Source organism: Podarcis bocagei (genome assembly GCF_964188305.1).
Source record: "Podarcis bocagei genome assembly, chromosome: 11".
Lineage (NCBI taxonomy): Eukaryota > Metazoa > Chordata > Lepidosauria > Squamata > Lacertidae > Podarcis > Podarcis bocagei.
In genome coordinates this window covers 28,205,023-28,217,697 of record NC_138136.1, presented here as the reverse complement: position 1 = coordinate 28,217,697, position 12,675 = coordinate 28,205,023, and the positions used below count along the sequence as shown (strand labels likewise).

Sequence of the window (12,675 nt, the reverse complement as noted above, 5' to 3'; positions counted from 1 at the left end):
ACCAGCAGTTAGATGCTGGAAACAGCACTTGTAGTTCCTAGCCCTACCTTGCTGCTTCCTGCTCATCTTGACCTTTGATCATCAGATTCCCTGACCCCTGGACCATCTAAGCACGTGGATTGCTGTTTCCCTGACCCTAGGACTGGACCTGACTTTGGATGCTGACTCTGTCTCTAGGCAAGTACTCCTCAGAGACTCTTCTGGTGGGCTGGTCTCCCACTCCACATTGTTGCTCAGCAACAAGACTACAATATAAGTTACAAGCAAAGGAGGTCATGTGGCTGATCCCAGGCTACAAAGGCCTAATATAATTCTACCTCTGAGCTATGTCCCCATGGTAATTCTTCTACTGACCAGAGGGAGATGAACACACTCCCTCTGCTAAAGCATCAGTACACCTGACATTTTGTTCCTGACACCAGCGTACTTGGGATGCAGCAAGGCAGGCAGCCCACGAGCCCTCCTGGTCTCTAGTACTTAGGAGAACCATGTGGCTTTATCTAATTCCTAAGATATAGAATTCAAAAGGTAAGTGGTACTCACATCTATTAATTCATAATCATCTTTGGCATACAAGTGTCTTAAGAGATACCACCGGGCAACTGATGCAACAGTTTCTGGATACCCAGGTTGATACACCACTCTTTCTAGCATGCGGCGAGTTTCCCTACAAAGGAAACAGAAAACGTTGCAAAATGCGATGAGAAAACTAGAAAACAAGAGTGAGTCTATAGCATTGTAAGGGCTCAGGTTTTAACCTTGCTTTCAAAAAGCAAAATTTATATCTGTACAGCAAGTTCTTACATAAATCTGGGGCACTTGCAACAAAAGAGCAGGGAACAAACCTACTGCTGGAGAAAAAAGAAAAAAGTGGACCACTCCATTAGAAGAACCTGTTACATGTCACTAATCTCCTACTGCATGGACTCATCATCACTATGTCAGTCTGCTTTGTTGTGATTCGACAAATAATTTACACACCAGAACTGGAGAACTGGATCCTGCTGATGGGCTGGAACCTTAAGACGACTTCGTTAGGGACAAGCCTATTAGCACAAGGACTTCTACCTGCACAATGGGACTTCCTCTCCTCTCCCTGTGTCCTCCAATCTGCTCCCAAGGGCTGCAGAAAGGTCCAGAACAGATATGGGGGAGATATGTAGGAAGAGAACATCCCATGGTGCAGTTGGAAGTCCTTGTGCAAGAAAATTACTTTATTGGATACAAACCTTCATTTCACAACCCTCTGAGAGGGAACTTTGACGGCAGGTGGGCAGAGGAGCCCAGCTGACCAGTGGCTACAGTGAGCCCCTTTGAAGTCTGCTTAGTGGTATGGTTTGAATTCAAACCACACCTGCAAAGGGACACAGTGCAATTGTCAGTGATCCCCACTTACAAAGGAACAATCAGGAACTTTAAGGTCCTGATTGTTCCTTTGTCGCCATGTTCCTTTGAAAACAGCCTCATGAGATAATCAGACCCATGGGCTAGAGCTTTGCCACCCCCTAGAACAGGTCCATGGGGGGGGCAGCTAGATACACTTGCCCCAGGCCTCAGAGGGTTAAGCCAGCCAGGAGGCCCTGCCAGGGGCTTGCCAGACTTACGATGTCATGCCAAGAACAAGACTCCAGCCCTGGGCTTCAGATAAGCTCTGAAAGGACCTTCCTGGAGTAAAATAACTGAATGTGCATCCAGAAATGTTGTTTGCTCTCCCTCTAGTAGCTCCTGTTCTTGAGGAAGCAAGTCAGTGGAAACTTCATAAAAATCTACAATTGCAAACATCATTTTCATATTATGAATAGAGAGCTTCTCTGGATCTTTACCATTATGGGTGTTTTTTTTTAAAAATCTTCCATCCGTCTATTTTGTATCTTATTGCAGTGGAAAACCTGTGGTTTCCCCCTACACTTTAGCCCCCTTATAAAGCAAAACCTTATTAAAATCCTGCTCTTTATAAAATTTACCATCTGGACATTTTCTGAATTAGAACATATGGGCACGTTACATTAGGTATATTTTAATTATAGCCAAAATGCTGACAAAATGCATAGACAGTTAACATATAACATACAGATCAATGCACACCTTGACCCCATTTTGCGGTTGTACTGCAGAAGTGCCTGCAACAGAACACCCAACGGACAGAAGGAAAGCTTCAAAGCTTCTGTTGTGGCTTCCTGAACCAGGGATGGCCAGTGATCATTTGAAATATTACCCTTTAAACAAAAACAAATTTAAAAACAATGTTTTATATCATTGTTTCATAATGGTCAGTGGTTTTAATTGTGATGTTGCTTGACAGATTGCTTACCCGTGTACCACATAGATAATTATGACCTGCAGCTTTGAATTATAATGTAATAAAACGGCTTCCTAGAATTGCTGATGTAACAGAACAACCAGGACTACCAATCTATCTTCCTAGAGGTTGTTTTTTAAAAAAAATGTATTTTCAGCTTTCAATTGATAGTTTCAAACACTATCCTGGACAAGTGGAAGTGCGACGTAATGCATACATATCATTTTGAAAGTTTCACCTGCATCTTAATCATGATGATTATGATCTCTTATCATTCTCATCGCAGAAAAATCCCTGGACAGTGATAGATCAACTCCTAGAAAACTCACTTGCCAGCTTCAATTAAACTAATGCAACATGTTGGATGAAGTACTTTTGAATCCATAAACAGAATCAAAATGTACGGGCAAAATGGTTCATCCATACAAATTGCGTAAGGGTATTTCTGCTGATCAACCTTCAGAGAAAATGTATTACGAAAATAGCAACACTTCCCCCAGCTGCTTGATTTCACTTATAATTATGAAAGGAAGGGTAAAAGCAGTATTTCATACTGTCAGATGGAATGGTAATCTATGCAGACGAGATGAAGCCTTTTCCAAATAGTGCTTAAGCCAGAGTTACTGTTCTGGCTGTCACCAAAGTGTTGGACAAGCACATTTTGAACTTTCATTATTCCAGCTATCCAAATGTTAGGAATCCATATATAGTACTGAAATAGCCTGTAATCTATCTTGCTGGAAGCTAGAGCACTATCTTACGCACAATTGTGAGATGAGAAGCACCATATTACGTTTTAAACTCAGTTCACATGCAATCAGTTCATTTTATCATATTGTTATTACTACCACTTTTATTTTTTTAAAGAATCAAAGCAGCTTACGAGGATAAAATACAAACAGATAAAATCAATTTAAACCCAGAAGATTTAAAGCAATGTGCAATATAAAATTCCTGTGCAACACAATAAGGACAAAGATGAGCACTACAGCAGAGACTAACTTAACTACTAGGTAAATAAAAATGTCTTAAGCCTGCCACCTAAAACTGGACTATGACAGTTTCAGGAGTGTTTACCTAGAAAAACATTCCAGAAACCTGGGGGGAAAGGACACTGAAAAAGGCCATTATTGTGTGGTCATCCTTTGCACCTTTCTCAGGTGAGGCACATGGATTTGGGCCTCTGATGAAGACAGGAAGGTCCAGGCTGGACAAGAGGCCCTTGAGGTATTGAGGTCCTCAGCTGCTTCATGCAAAACCAGCACTTTGAAATGAACCTGTAAACTAATTGGTAGCTAATGCAGCCAGGCCAGACTTGGTGTGATATGCTCAGACCTTCTGGTCCTGGTGAATAAGCTGGCTGCTGAATTCTGAACTTGTTTCCAAACTGGTTTCAAAGGCAGCCCTACATATACAACATATTTATTAACTTGGCTCTCTTACCATGCAGATTTCCAGGGCAAGCTTAGCAAGCCTTAGTAGACTAGAGAGCTTTCCACTCCAGTGGCCCTGCTGAGATGCCAGTTGCAGACTTTTTCGGTAACACATCTCTGCTGCAACCATCATTCCCTGTGACTGGTACACTTGAGCCAACCACTGAAAGCAGAGGAGCAAAGTTCAAATTTCATATTTTTCTACGACTACTGCCTATCAAATTCCTTGTCTTATAATTCTATTAAATATTCTTTTAAAAACAAAACACTCAAATGGTGAAGATTACTTTTGAGTAAAAATACAAGCATCTGCAGAAAAGAGATACCATTTCTTCAAACTATAATCTGCAATTCTAAATACAGTTTTCCTGACTGACTTATTAGATTTGGGTAAAATGGATCTTAGAGCTGGAAAAGGTAACTGAATTTGCACATAGTTTGAATTTGCAATCTAATTTGGGACTGAAGGGAGGGACCTAAAGATGACAGACAGCTTCTCCCTTTAAGTGCCACAGAGCATAGCATAAAACAGGATTATTAACCTGCTGCATATGAGACATACCCACAGACAAGAGGGTTTCTGCAAGTACAGTGGTACCCCGCAAGACGAACGCCTCGCGAGACGAAAAACTCGCAAAACGAAAGGTTTTTTCGTTTTCGAGTTGCCTCGCAAGATGAATTTCCCTATGGGCTTGCTTCGCAAAACGAAGCTTGCCCCGGGGACAGCGGGTCTTCTCTTTTGAAGCAAGGGGCGGTGGGGAGATCGCTTCTCCCCACCGCCCCTTGCTTCAAAAGAGGTCCGGGGGCAGCGGAAGCACTTCCCGCTGCCCCCGGACCTCTTTTGAAGCAAGCGGCTGCGGGGAGATCGTTTCTCTCCGCAGCCGCTTGCTTCAAAAGAGGTCCCGGACCTCTTTTGAAGCAAGCGGCTGCGGGGAGATCGCTTCTCCCGGTGCTCCGAAGCGGGGCGGGGGGGCGGGAACACCTTCCCCCACCGCCCCGCTTCAGAACGGTGCTCCGAAGTGGGGTGGGGGGGCGGGAACACCTGCCCCAGCGGCCGGGCTTCGTAGCGCTGCTGCGAAGCCGGGCGGGGGGGGACACCTGCCCCAGCCGCCGGGCTTCGTAGCGCTGCTGCGAAGCCGGGCGGGGGGGGGGAACACCTGCCCCAGCCGCCGGGCTTCGTAGCGCTGCTGCGAAGCCGGGCGGGGGGGGGAACACCTGCCCCAGCCGCCGGGCTTCGTAGCGCTGCTGCGAAGCCGGGCGGGGGGGAACACCTGCCCCAGCCGCCGGGCTTCGTAGCGCTGCTGCGAAGCCGGGCGGGGGGGGGGAACACCTGCCCCAGCCGCCGGGCTTCGTAGCGCTGCTGCGAAGCCGGGCGGGAACACCTTCTGAAGGCGGGCGGGGGGCGAAAGTCTTTGTCCCCCCTGCCTGCCTTCCCAGGGGCTTTTAAATCGCCCCGGACAGCGGAGAAGTCCTCCGCTGTCCCGGGGCGATTTTAAAATGCCGCCCGCCAGCATTTTAAGATTGCCCGGACAGCGGAGAAGTCCTCCGCTGTCCCAGGGTTTTTTAAAATGCTGGAGGTGGGAAGAAAAGCCCTTGTCCCCCCCCCCAGCCTTCAGAAGAGGTCCGGGGACAGACTGTCCCCGGACCTGGTCTGAAGGCGGTTTCCCTAGGAACGCATTAATTGATTTTCAATGCATTCCTATGGGAAACCGTGCATCGCAAGACGAAAAAACCGCAAGACGAAGAGACTTGCGGAACGAATTAATTTCGTCTTGCGAGGCACCACTGTATATTAAGTTTTGAATTAGCATGTGTAACATCTGCTAGCCACAAGGAGCCTGTACTGGTCCTAGTACTAGCCAAAACGGATTAGCAAAATCAGGTAGCTGCTACCAGGCAAGCAGATGACTCCCACACAATTGACTCTGGTGTTCTCTATTTTTATTTTTTATTTTTTTGTGGGCACTCACACAGCCATCGTTAAACTGGGATATACTGGCACTCCAGCTATCCCAACTCAGCACACACATTTGGGAAACGGCTCGAGAGGAGCTGATCATGGTGCTGAACAGCTAAATCCTCCCCTTGAAAAGTTTTCGCCCGTCTGCTCAGCACACCCAACTCACAGTCTGATGACAGAACCACAGAATTTAACTCTTGCCACAATAAGGTTTCACCAAATCCATCTGCATTTTCATTTTTCATTATATCATAATCTGTCCTCTGCATTTCCCACACAACACTTAGGTCTAAGTCATTATAATTGCATTTTTGCCTCTGCTCCACTCATTCAGACATGTAAGTAATTATTTAGGGCTGGTGTGTGCAATCTTTGGTCTTCCAGTCGTTGCAAACTGCAGCTTCTCCCAGCCAGGGATGCCAGAGTTCAGCAGCATTTGGAGGGCCAAAGGTTCCTCATGCCTGATTTAAGGGCTGGTCACTCACCAACTGCTCTGCCTGCCTGAGTTCCTTTAATCTCTTCACAATTCCCCTTGTGCTCCTACACTTTACATACCCCTGCTGAGCATCTGACTGAGCTTTGCCTGTTCAAGGGGTTGGAGCAGTCCACACTGCAATGACTTGTTGCAAGTTCTACTTGTTCAGTATTAATGTGGTTCAGGCACAGAGTACTGAAATTCCTATAATTTTTCCCAGTCTAATCAATAATAGTCCAACTGTTAGAATGACTTTTTTTTAAAAAAAGAACGATGCTGGCGGGGAACTGTAGAAGTTGAAACTTATTTTATGTGAGCAAACAGAGAGAACCAAGAAAGAGAGAGTGCACAGTTATGTTGGGTGCACTAGATGTGCCTATATTGATAAAATCAAAATTGTTAAGCAAAGTTCTGTTACGTAACATGACTGCCAAACAAGATTAAGCTGGGCTAATGGCGGTTGCCCCTATGTAGCTCTTTCCCAAGCAAGCTATTCTCCTTTTATGACTTGGTGATTGGCCCAAATTAGTAGTGGTAATATTGGAGGAATTTCAAAGGAGGAAAGGGGAAGTACGTGAATGGGGGGGGGGGTTCCTGGGAGAACAGAAAAATTCTTAGTCATAAATGACTTCCCTGTGCAGATCTGTGATCTAAAGCTTTTGTTGTCAAGAAAGAGTGAAACAACAGCTCAGTGCTTAACTACCTTTTGTTCTTTTAGTTCTTGGCTCTGACATTAAAACATCTTTGCTTGCAACAATAAAATGCAAAAAGCCATCTACTCTGGGCAATGTATCAAGTGCATTTATCTGCACAAAAATGGCATCAAAGAGAAAATCTCAAGGCTTTAATTCTAAACGACCAGCTGAAGAAGCTTCCAAGGACCAATGTGCTGATACAAAATTAATTTGCAGTATCTGTTCTTCTACAGGCTGTCATGTCAACTTCTATTGATTTAAGTAGTGTGATGTCAAAGGTGCCACGACGGCTAAACAGCTCAGTTGTAAGGCTTGCTTCAGTTGCAAAAAAAACATGTCACAATCGGATGCACCTTTGTCTCTCTCATGATTGGACTTAAACAACCCCCGATTACGGATGCACCTTCATCTGCCTTGCAATCCCCTTTGCAATCTGACTTGAGCTAGCTCCACTGGTGACCACTGCCAGTACACAAGATCTGTCTACTACAGGCTTGGCTCCCCACCCCCCTATTTTTAAAGGCTTTCATTTAACAAATGGCAGCTTCAGATGCTTCTTCCAATGGATGTCATAGTCAAGAGTGAAGAAAAGGTGAAAGACAAAATAAGTAAAACAAGAAATGATCTTTTTTTTAAGACCAGGAGCTATGGTAAGAAAAGGACAAAATGCTGAGTTAAAGCTAAGTGCTGAGTAGTATATAGAATGAAGAAAGAAACAAGAATTGGTAGTAGGAATTGCTACTGTGAAAAGCCTTGAAGCAGAGGTGACTCAGGGACAGAACTAGGGGAAAGACAATCAAATCTGTGTCATGTGACCCTAGCTGGCCTCTTCTGGATGACTCCAGCATGGCAGCCAATATGCATCACTGGTTATCCAGCACTACAAAAGGGGAAACATTTTGGAATCAGGGATCAGAGAACTCAAGATTTCAATACACTGAAATATAAACAGGGATCAGAAGCACTAAGAAGCCAGGAGGAAAAACAAAGATCGTCAGAGGAGCATTTACACACGTGTTTGCCTGTATGAACAACTCTCCTCGTTCAGAAACCCCCAAGCTATTATAAGCCAATACCAATGCCCTCCCTCTCCCCGTTTTATTTCTGCTCATAATAGTACAGTCTTCAGTCTTGTACCAATTTTCCTTCTCACATCTCTTCCCAGCTTGCTAAATTAAGAGCTGGGAGAGGCGAGAGGAAACAGCAGCTCAAAGAGTCTAAGTTCCTGAATCTCTGCAATGAGAGCTTTTCTGAGCATGCTCAGAACATGCATTAATGATGTGAACTCAGGGAACTGGTTTAAAAAACTTTTATTCTATAAAACGAAGCAGGAGGAATACAAAACTACACCGCATTGTTCCCATCAACAAAGCAAGTTCAAAAGCCGTCACTGAAGATCCAATAACTGCATGGGAAGCCCTCGCCCATCGTTTCTTAAGCTCATTGAGTCTGTTTTCCTTCTGGCTTCACCTCACCATCTGGTAAGCGCAGGAAAGTGTAGAGAAGGGCAAATGAGAGGCTGGTGATGGTGGGGGAACAGCTCCCATGGGCTGAGACTTTCCAAGTTTTGTGCGATTCAAAAAAAGCTCGAGCTGATTTTGTCTGCTTTCCAGACAGATTTCAATGGACGTTACTTCTAGGTTGTGTTTAGGTGCAGCTCTCAAGTGCAGCGTTTCTCAACTTTCGTACTACCAGCTGCTATTATACCACATTGTGATCATAGGATAAAGAGACCCAAAACCGCAGGGCAAAAAAGCACATCCAAACTTACATGCCAAGCTGTAACTGAAGTAGAGTTGGACATCACTGCCTTCCGGAGCTCTTCCATGATTGCATCAGGAAGCTCTTTGTGAGACTGCCAAAGTGGTTTGCACTGAACTTGCCTTAAAAGCAAGTACAGAGTTGGCTGCTCAGGGAAAATTTTCAGTCCCTAGAGGCAAACAACATTTTGAATTGAACACAGAAAATCATTCGAAGCAGTTTCAAAGAAAAGTAGTGCCTTCATATGAACAGTGGAGTGACTCGGAGGAACTACGGCATGCTCATCTGTTAATCCGTAAGCAAAAGAGGTGGGGGGAATAGTGTTGCTTCTCTAACAACAGGAAAGAAGTAAGAGGAGAAGGCTCAAAAGATACAGTCATACCTTGGGTTGAATGTGCTTCGGGATGAGCGCGTTCGAGTTGCGCTCCATGGCAACCCGGAAGTAACAAAGCGTGTTACTTCTGGGTTTCGCCGCTTGCGCATGCGCAGACGCTCAAAATGACATCATGCGCATGTGCAGAAGTGCTGAAACGTGACCCGCGCATGCGCAGACGCGTAGACACGGGTTACGTTTGCTTCTAGATGTGAACGGGGCTCCGGAACGGATCCCGTTCGCATTTGAGGTACCACTGTACAGTTCTTTTTCAACAAGCCAGTCAATACTTTCCCCACTGAAACCAAAATCGCCATGACATTTAATAATTCCCAGTACTTTTTGGCAAAGGAACAAACCCAGACACAACCCTTACACAGAGGAGATGCGACTCCAAACATATTTTCCCAGAAGGCAATAACCATTTGTGTCTGGCCAACTCCTGGAATAAATCCCCCTAAAGAAGACAACCGAAATGTGACAGAAATCACTCACTAAATCAGAGCTTTCCAAACTTGTCAAGTTGGTGACACACTTTTTGGACACACATCATTTCGTGACACAGTAATTCAGTTTTACTAGCAAAACAGAGGTTAAACTACCCACTTTCCAGCCCCAGGAAGAGTCCGAGGAGTGCTTGTGCGACACACCTACACACTACAGCCAATACACTATCATGTCACAACTCACAGTTTGGAAAACTCTGCGCTAAATACTCATTGCACCTTTGTGACCTTGTCTCTTGAAACTTTTCTCAGCTATTACGCAATACTGGCTAGGGACACGGGTCAGCACATCATTTATTTCTTTTACTGTGGTAGAGATGGAAAACTGGCAAAGGCTTGCCCATTTCAAGCTAATACATTTATTAGCAATTCTGAAGTGAAACTTGTTTGTTTAAGGAAAACTAAAATCACTCTCACACCTGTAATAACTACAGCCATGCATCCAGCTGTTCTTTTGAGACAGTTTTACTCTCATGCATTCTTAAATCTGTCTGTGCTTGGCTACTCAGAGTTTAAATGCATGACCTTTCAAACACCCTTTCACACACATGAAGAGGATCCCTAAGTTGAGAGAGAGAAAGAAAGAGAAGACCTGAACTACAGGACAAACCTGTATCAATACAGCACATAGCATTTAACATTGAAATACGGGACAGACCTGTATTATACAGGACAAGTGGCAATCCTATCTGCTGATAACTGAGTTATTACTAATGCATACCTTTGTACAGAGTGCTTCAGCTTCCGAAGTTCTACCTGTCTCATTTAAGCTAGTAACAGCTTGGAAAAGAGACCATTCTTCAAGAGCTTGGGCATAAGAAGTTGGAAGATCCTTATCTTTGACTAGAAAACATGTAAAGGTCGTTATTTGTCAAAGCCCAATCTGCACCTACATAAAGTGGCATTCATTATTACATTTTTTTATAAAACAAACATCAAACATCAACAACATTGATAAAAGTGGTACTCTCATTCACTAATCATTTCAAATGAGAAGAAAAATTTCTAAAGGTTTCCTCTCATAAGTAACTATTTGTAACAATGCAAGGCCTTACTTTTAGCTGAGATTGTAGCTACAATCGTTTTTTCCAAATCTGTCCTCTTGGGTTGTGTATTATGCAGGCAAACAATCGTGTTTTCAGCATGACAAGCAGCCAGGAGCACAGCCCAAGAAGCAGGGTTATCTGAAATAAATATGAGAGAACTGTCATTTTCAAGGTACACTAAGCAGTTATACAAGAGAGTGTACTTAGTGATGCAAAACCAAAGAAATAAAATGAATAAATCCCCAGAAGTTTGCATGCCCAAGATACTAAAAAACTGACATTCAGTTTCAATTCTATAAATGTTTAATTCTTTAATTATTTCTATGGTTTTAAATAATTCTGTTTTTTATTTGTAAGCTGCCTTGGGAAAAAGTGGAGTAGTAATAGTATTAGTAGTAATCATCATCACCATCAGGTTAACTGCTCATTTTGCAAACAGATAAAATTGGGGAGTTTATTATGAAAATGTTTATTGCCTTTGCTCATTAAGAGTGGTGAGCTAACTGTAACTTCACTTTCTATGAATCAATGTTTAGAGCCAAGATTTTTTAGTGTCCTAGAAAAACTAACTTATTATGTTCCTCAGCTACAGCCCTGAATCTGGTTTAAAATTAAGGATTTAGAAGTGAAAGTTACCTGGAGAAAGATGGACTGCCTTTTGGATATTCTTCAATGGATTGTTCTTTTTACTTTCCGCTGTGTGGCATCCTAACGCCAACTGATTAACTGCAGTGTTCAGCAAGGCTCTCTAAATAAGGGTGCATGCACAGCAAAAGAGAACTTTAAATATATTCCTTGTCTAATGAAAAGCATCACTCTAAATTCTCGATGTAGAAAAATATTTTGAGAAGGGAAGATATTAACCTTTCCGTGGTTTAAATCGTGAATATGAGCAATAGTTCCTGCAGCAGCCCCACCCTGCAAGATAAAATATTGATCTGATTATGGTATGAAAGAGTATTACAAGTCTGAGGCATCAATTAAGTCGGATAATTCTTCTGCCCTTTGGATGAACGCATGTGGAAATGTCAAATAAGTTTGTATGTTTAAATACTCTGACTTCTTAAAATGATTGGGGGGAGAGAATCAAGCTGTAAGTTGCTCCCTTGGCCCTCTCCTTTTTTCTACATATTTGTTGGCAATGTTCCATCCCATGGAGGGAACAAGCAGAGGCAGAAGCACTCTCTACCCTATTTGCGTTGGAAGGAAAGGCTTCCTCCTGCAGGCATGAGGCAATTCCTTTTGGGAATGAGGCAGGAGCATGGGGTTAAAAAGCCCACCACAACCATGACATGGTCCCAATTTGGCTCCCCCCCCCCCCAACTACTTGTAGAAGAAAAACCAGCTATGCAAAGGCAAGCTATGCGACAAACATCATATCCAGCTTGGCTCTGAGACAGGGAACTCCATGTGCTGAGCAATTCTGCAGTAGCAGCGATCATTCATCCTTACTTCTTACCCTTCTGAGAAGAGGAATAAAGGGTGAAGGGAATTCTGCACAGGTTGGTAAATGCAACCTGATGGCATAACTGATATATAGAGATATTATAAACCTATTTGTAAAACAGTGGGATGTGTAACATTAATGCCAATTTGGCAAGCAGATCATCTGGAAGGGCAATTGTCTAAACAATTAACAGTCTTGCACACAGTTCTTGGTGGCAAGTTCTTATTTATTTAATGATAGTTCAGCATATAAATAAATGCCTTGATTCTATTTCAACCTATGCATATTCACCTTTGCATTTTGTGGTGTATACCGAGGTACCAGTTGGGACAGGAGAGACCACAGGGCAGGATTATCTGGGTCGCTAGAGAAAAGAGCACAGTAGTTTTAAATTGCCATCTTATGTGGTAGCAGAACCAATCAACATGGACTGAAGTTATACAACTTGTTCTCTGATTGCTTCTAAGTCAGCAACTTCTAACTTACAAGGCAGAAAAGGAAGCCCTCATTTATAAAATGATAGTAGTTTAAGAATTAGGGGGGGACACATAATCAAGTGCAGGAATTAGTCTAAGAGCAACATACATAACAATTGGGTTATTAAGTTTTAAATCTCAAAATTATACTGACAGATCAAGGTTTCAAATAAGGGAGCAAAAGTTACTCAAGATAAAAAAACA

The 12,675-nt window shown here is 43.3% G+C and overlaps 1 protein-coding gene across 3 annotated transcripts in view; it reads right to left on the bottom strand.

Annotated features, from left to right (window-relative positions):
• SKIC3 (SKI3 subunit of superkiller complex) overlaps positions 1–12,675 on the bottom strand; it is a 44,392-nt gene that overhangs the window by 2,030 nt on the left and 29,687 nt on the right. For all 3 annotated transcript variants that reach the window (XM_081212316.1, XM_081212318.1, XM_081212317.1), the window contains exons 32-40: positions 12,287–12,359; positions 11,413–11,466; positions 11,185–11,296; positions 10,558–10,686; positions 10,224–10,345; positions 8,634–8,792; positions 3,743–3,895; positions 2,086–2,216; positions 544–667 (exon numbers count right to left, since the gene is read on the bottom strand). In XM_081212316.1, coding sequence (XP_081068442.1) covers positions 544–667; positions 2,086–2,216; positions 3,743–3,895; positions 8,634–8,792; positions 10,224–10,345; positions 10,558–10,686; positions 11,185–11,296; positions 11,413–11,466; positions 12,287–12,359 — 1,057 coding nt within the window. The remainder of the gene's footprint in view (positions 1–543; positions 668–2,085; positions 2,217–3,742; positions 3,896–8,633; positions 8,793–10,223; positions 10,346–10,557; positions 10,687–11,184; positions 11,297–11,412; positions 11,467–12,286; positions 12,360–12,675) is intronic.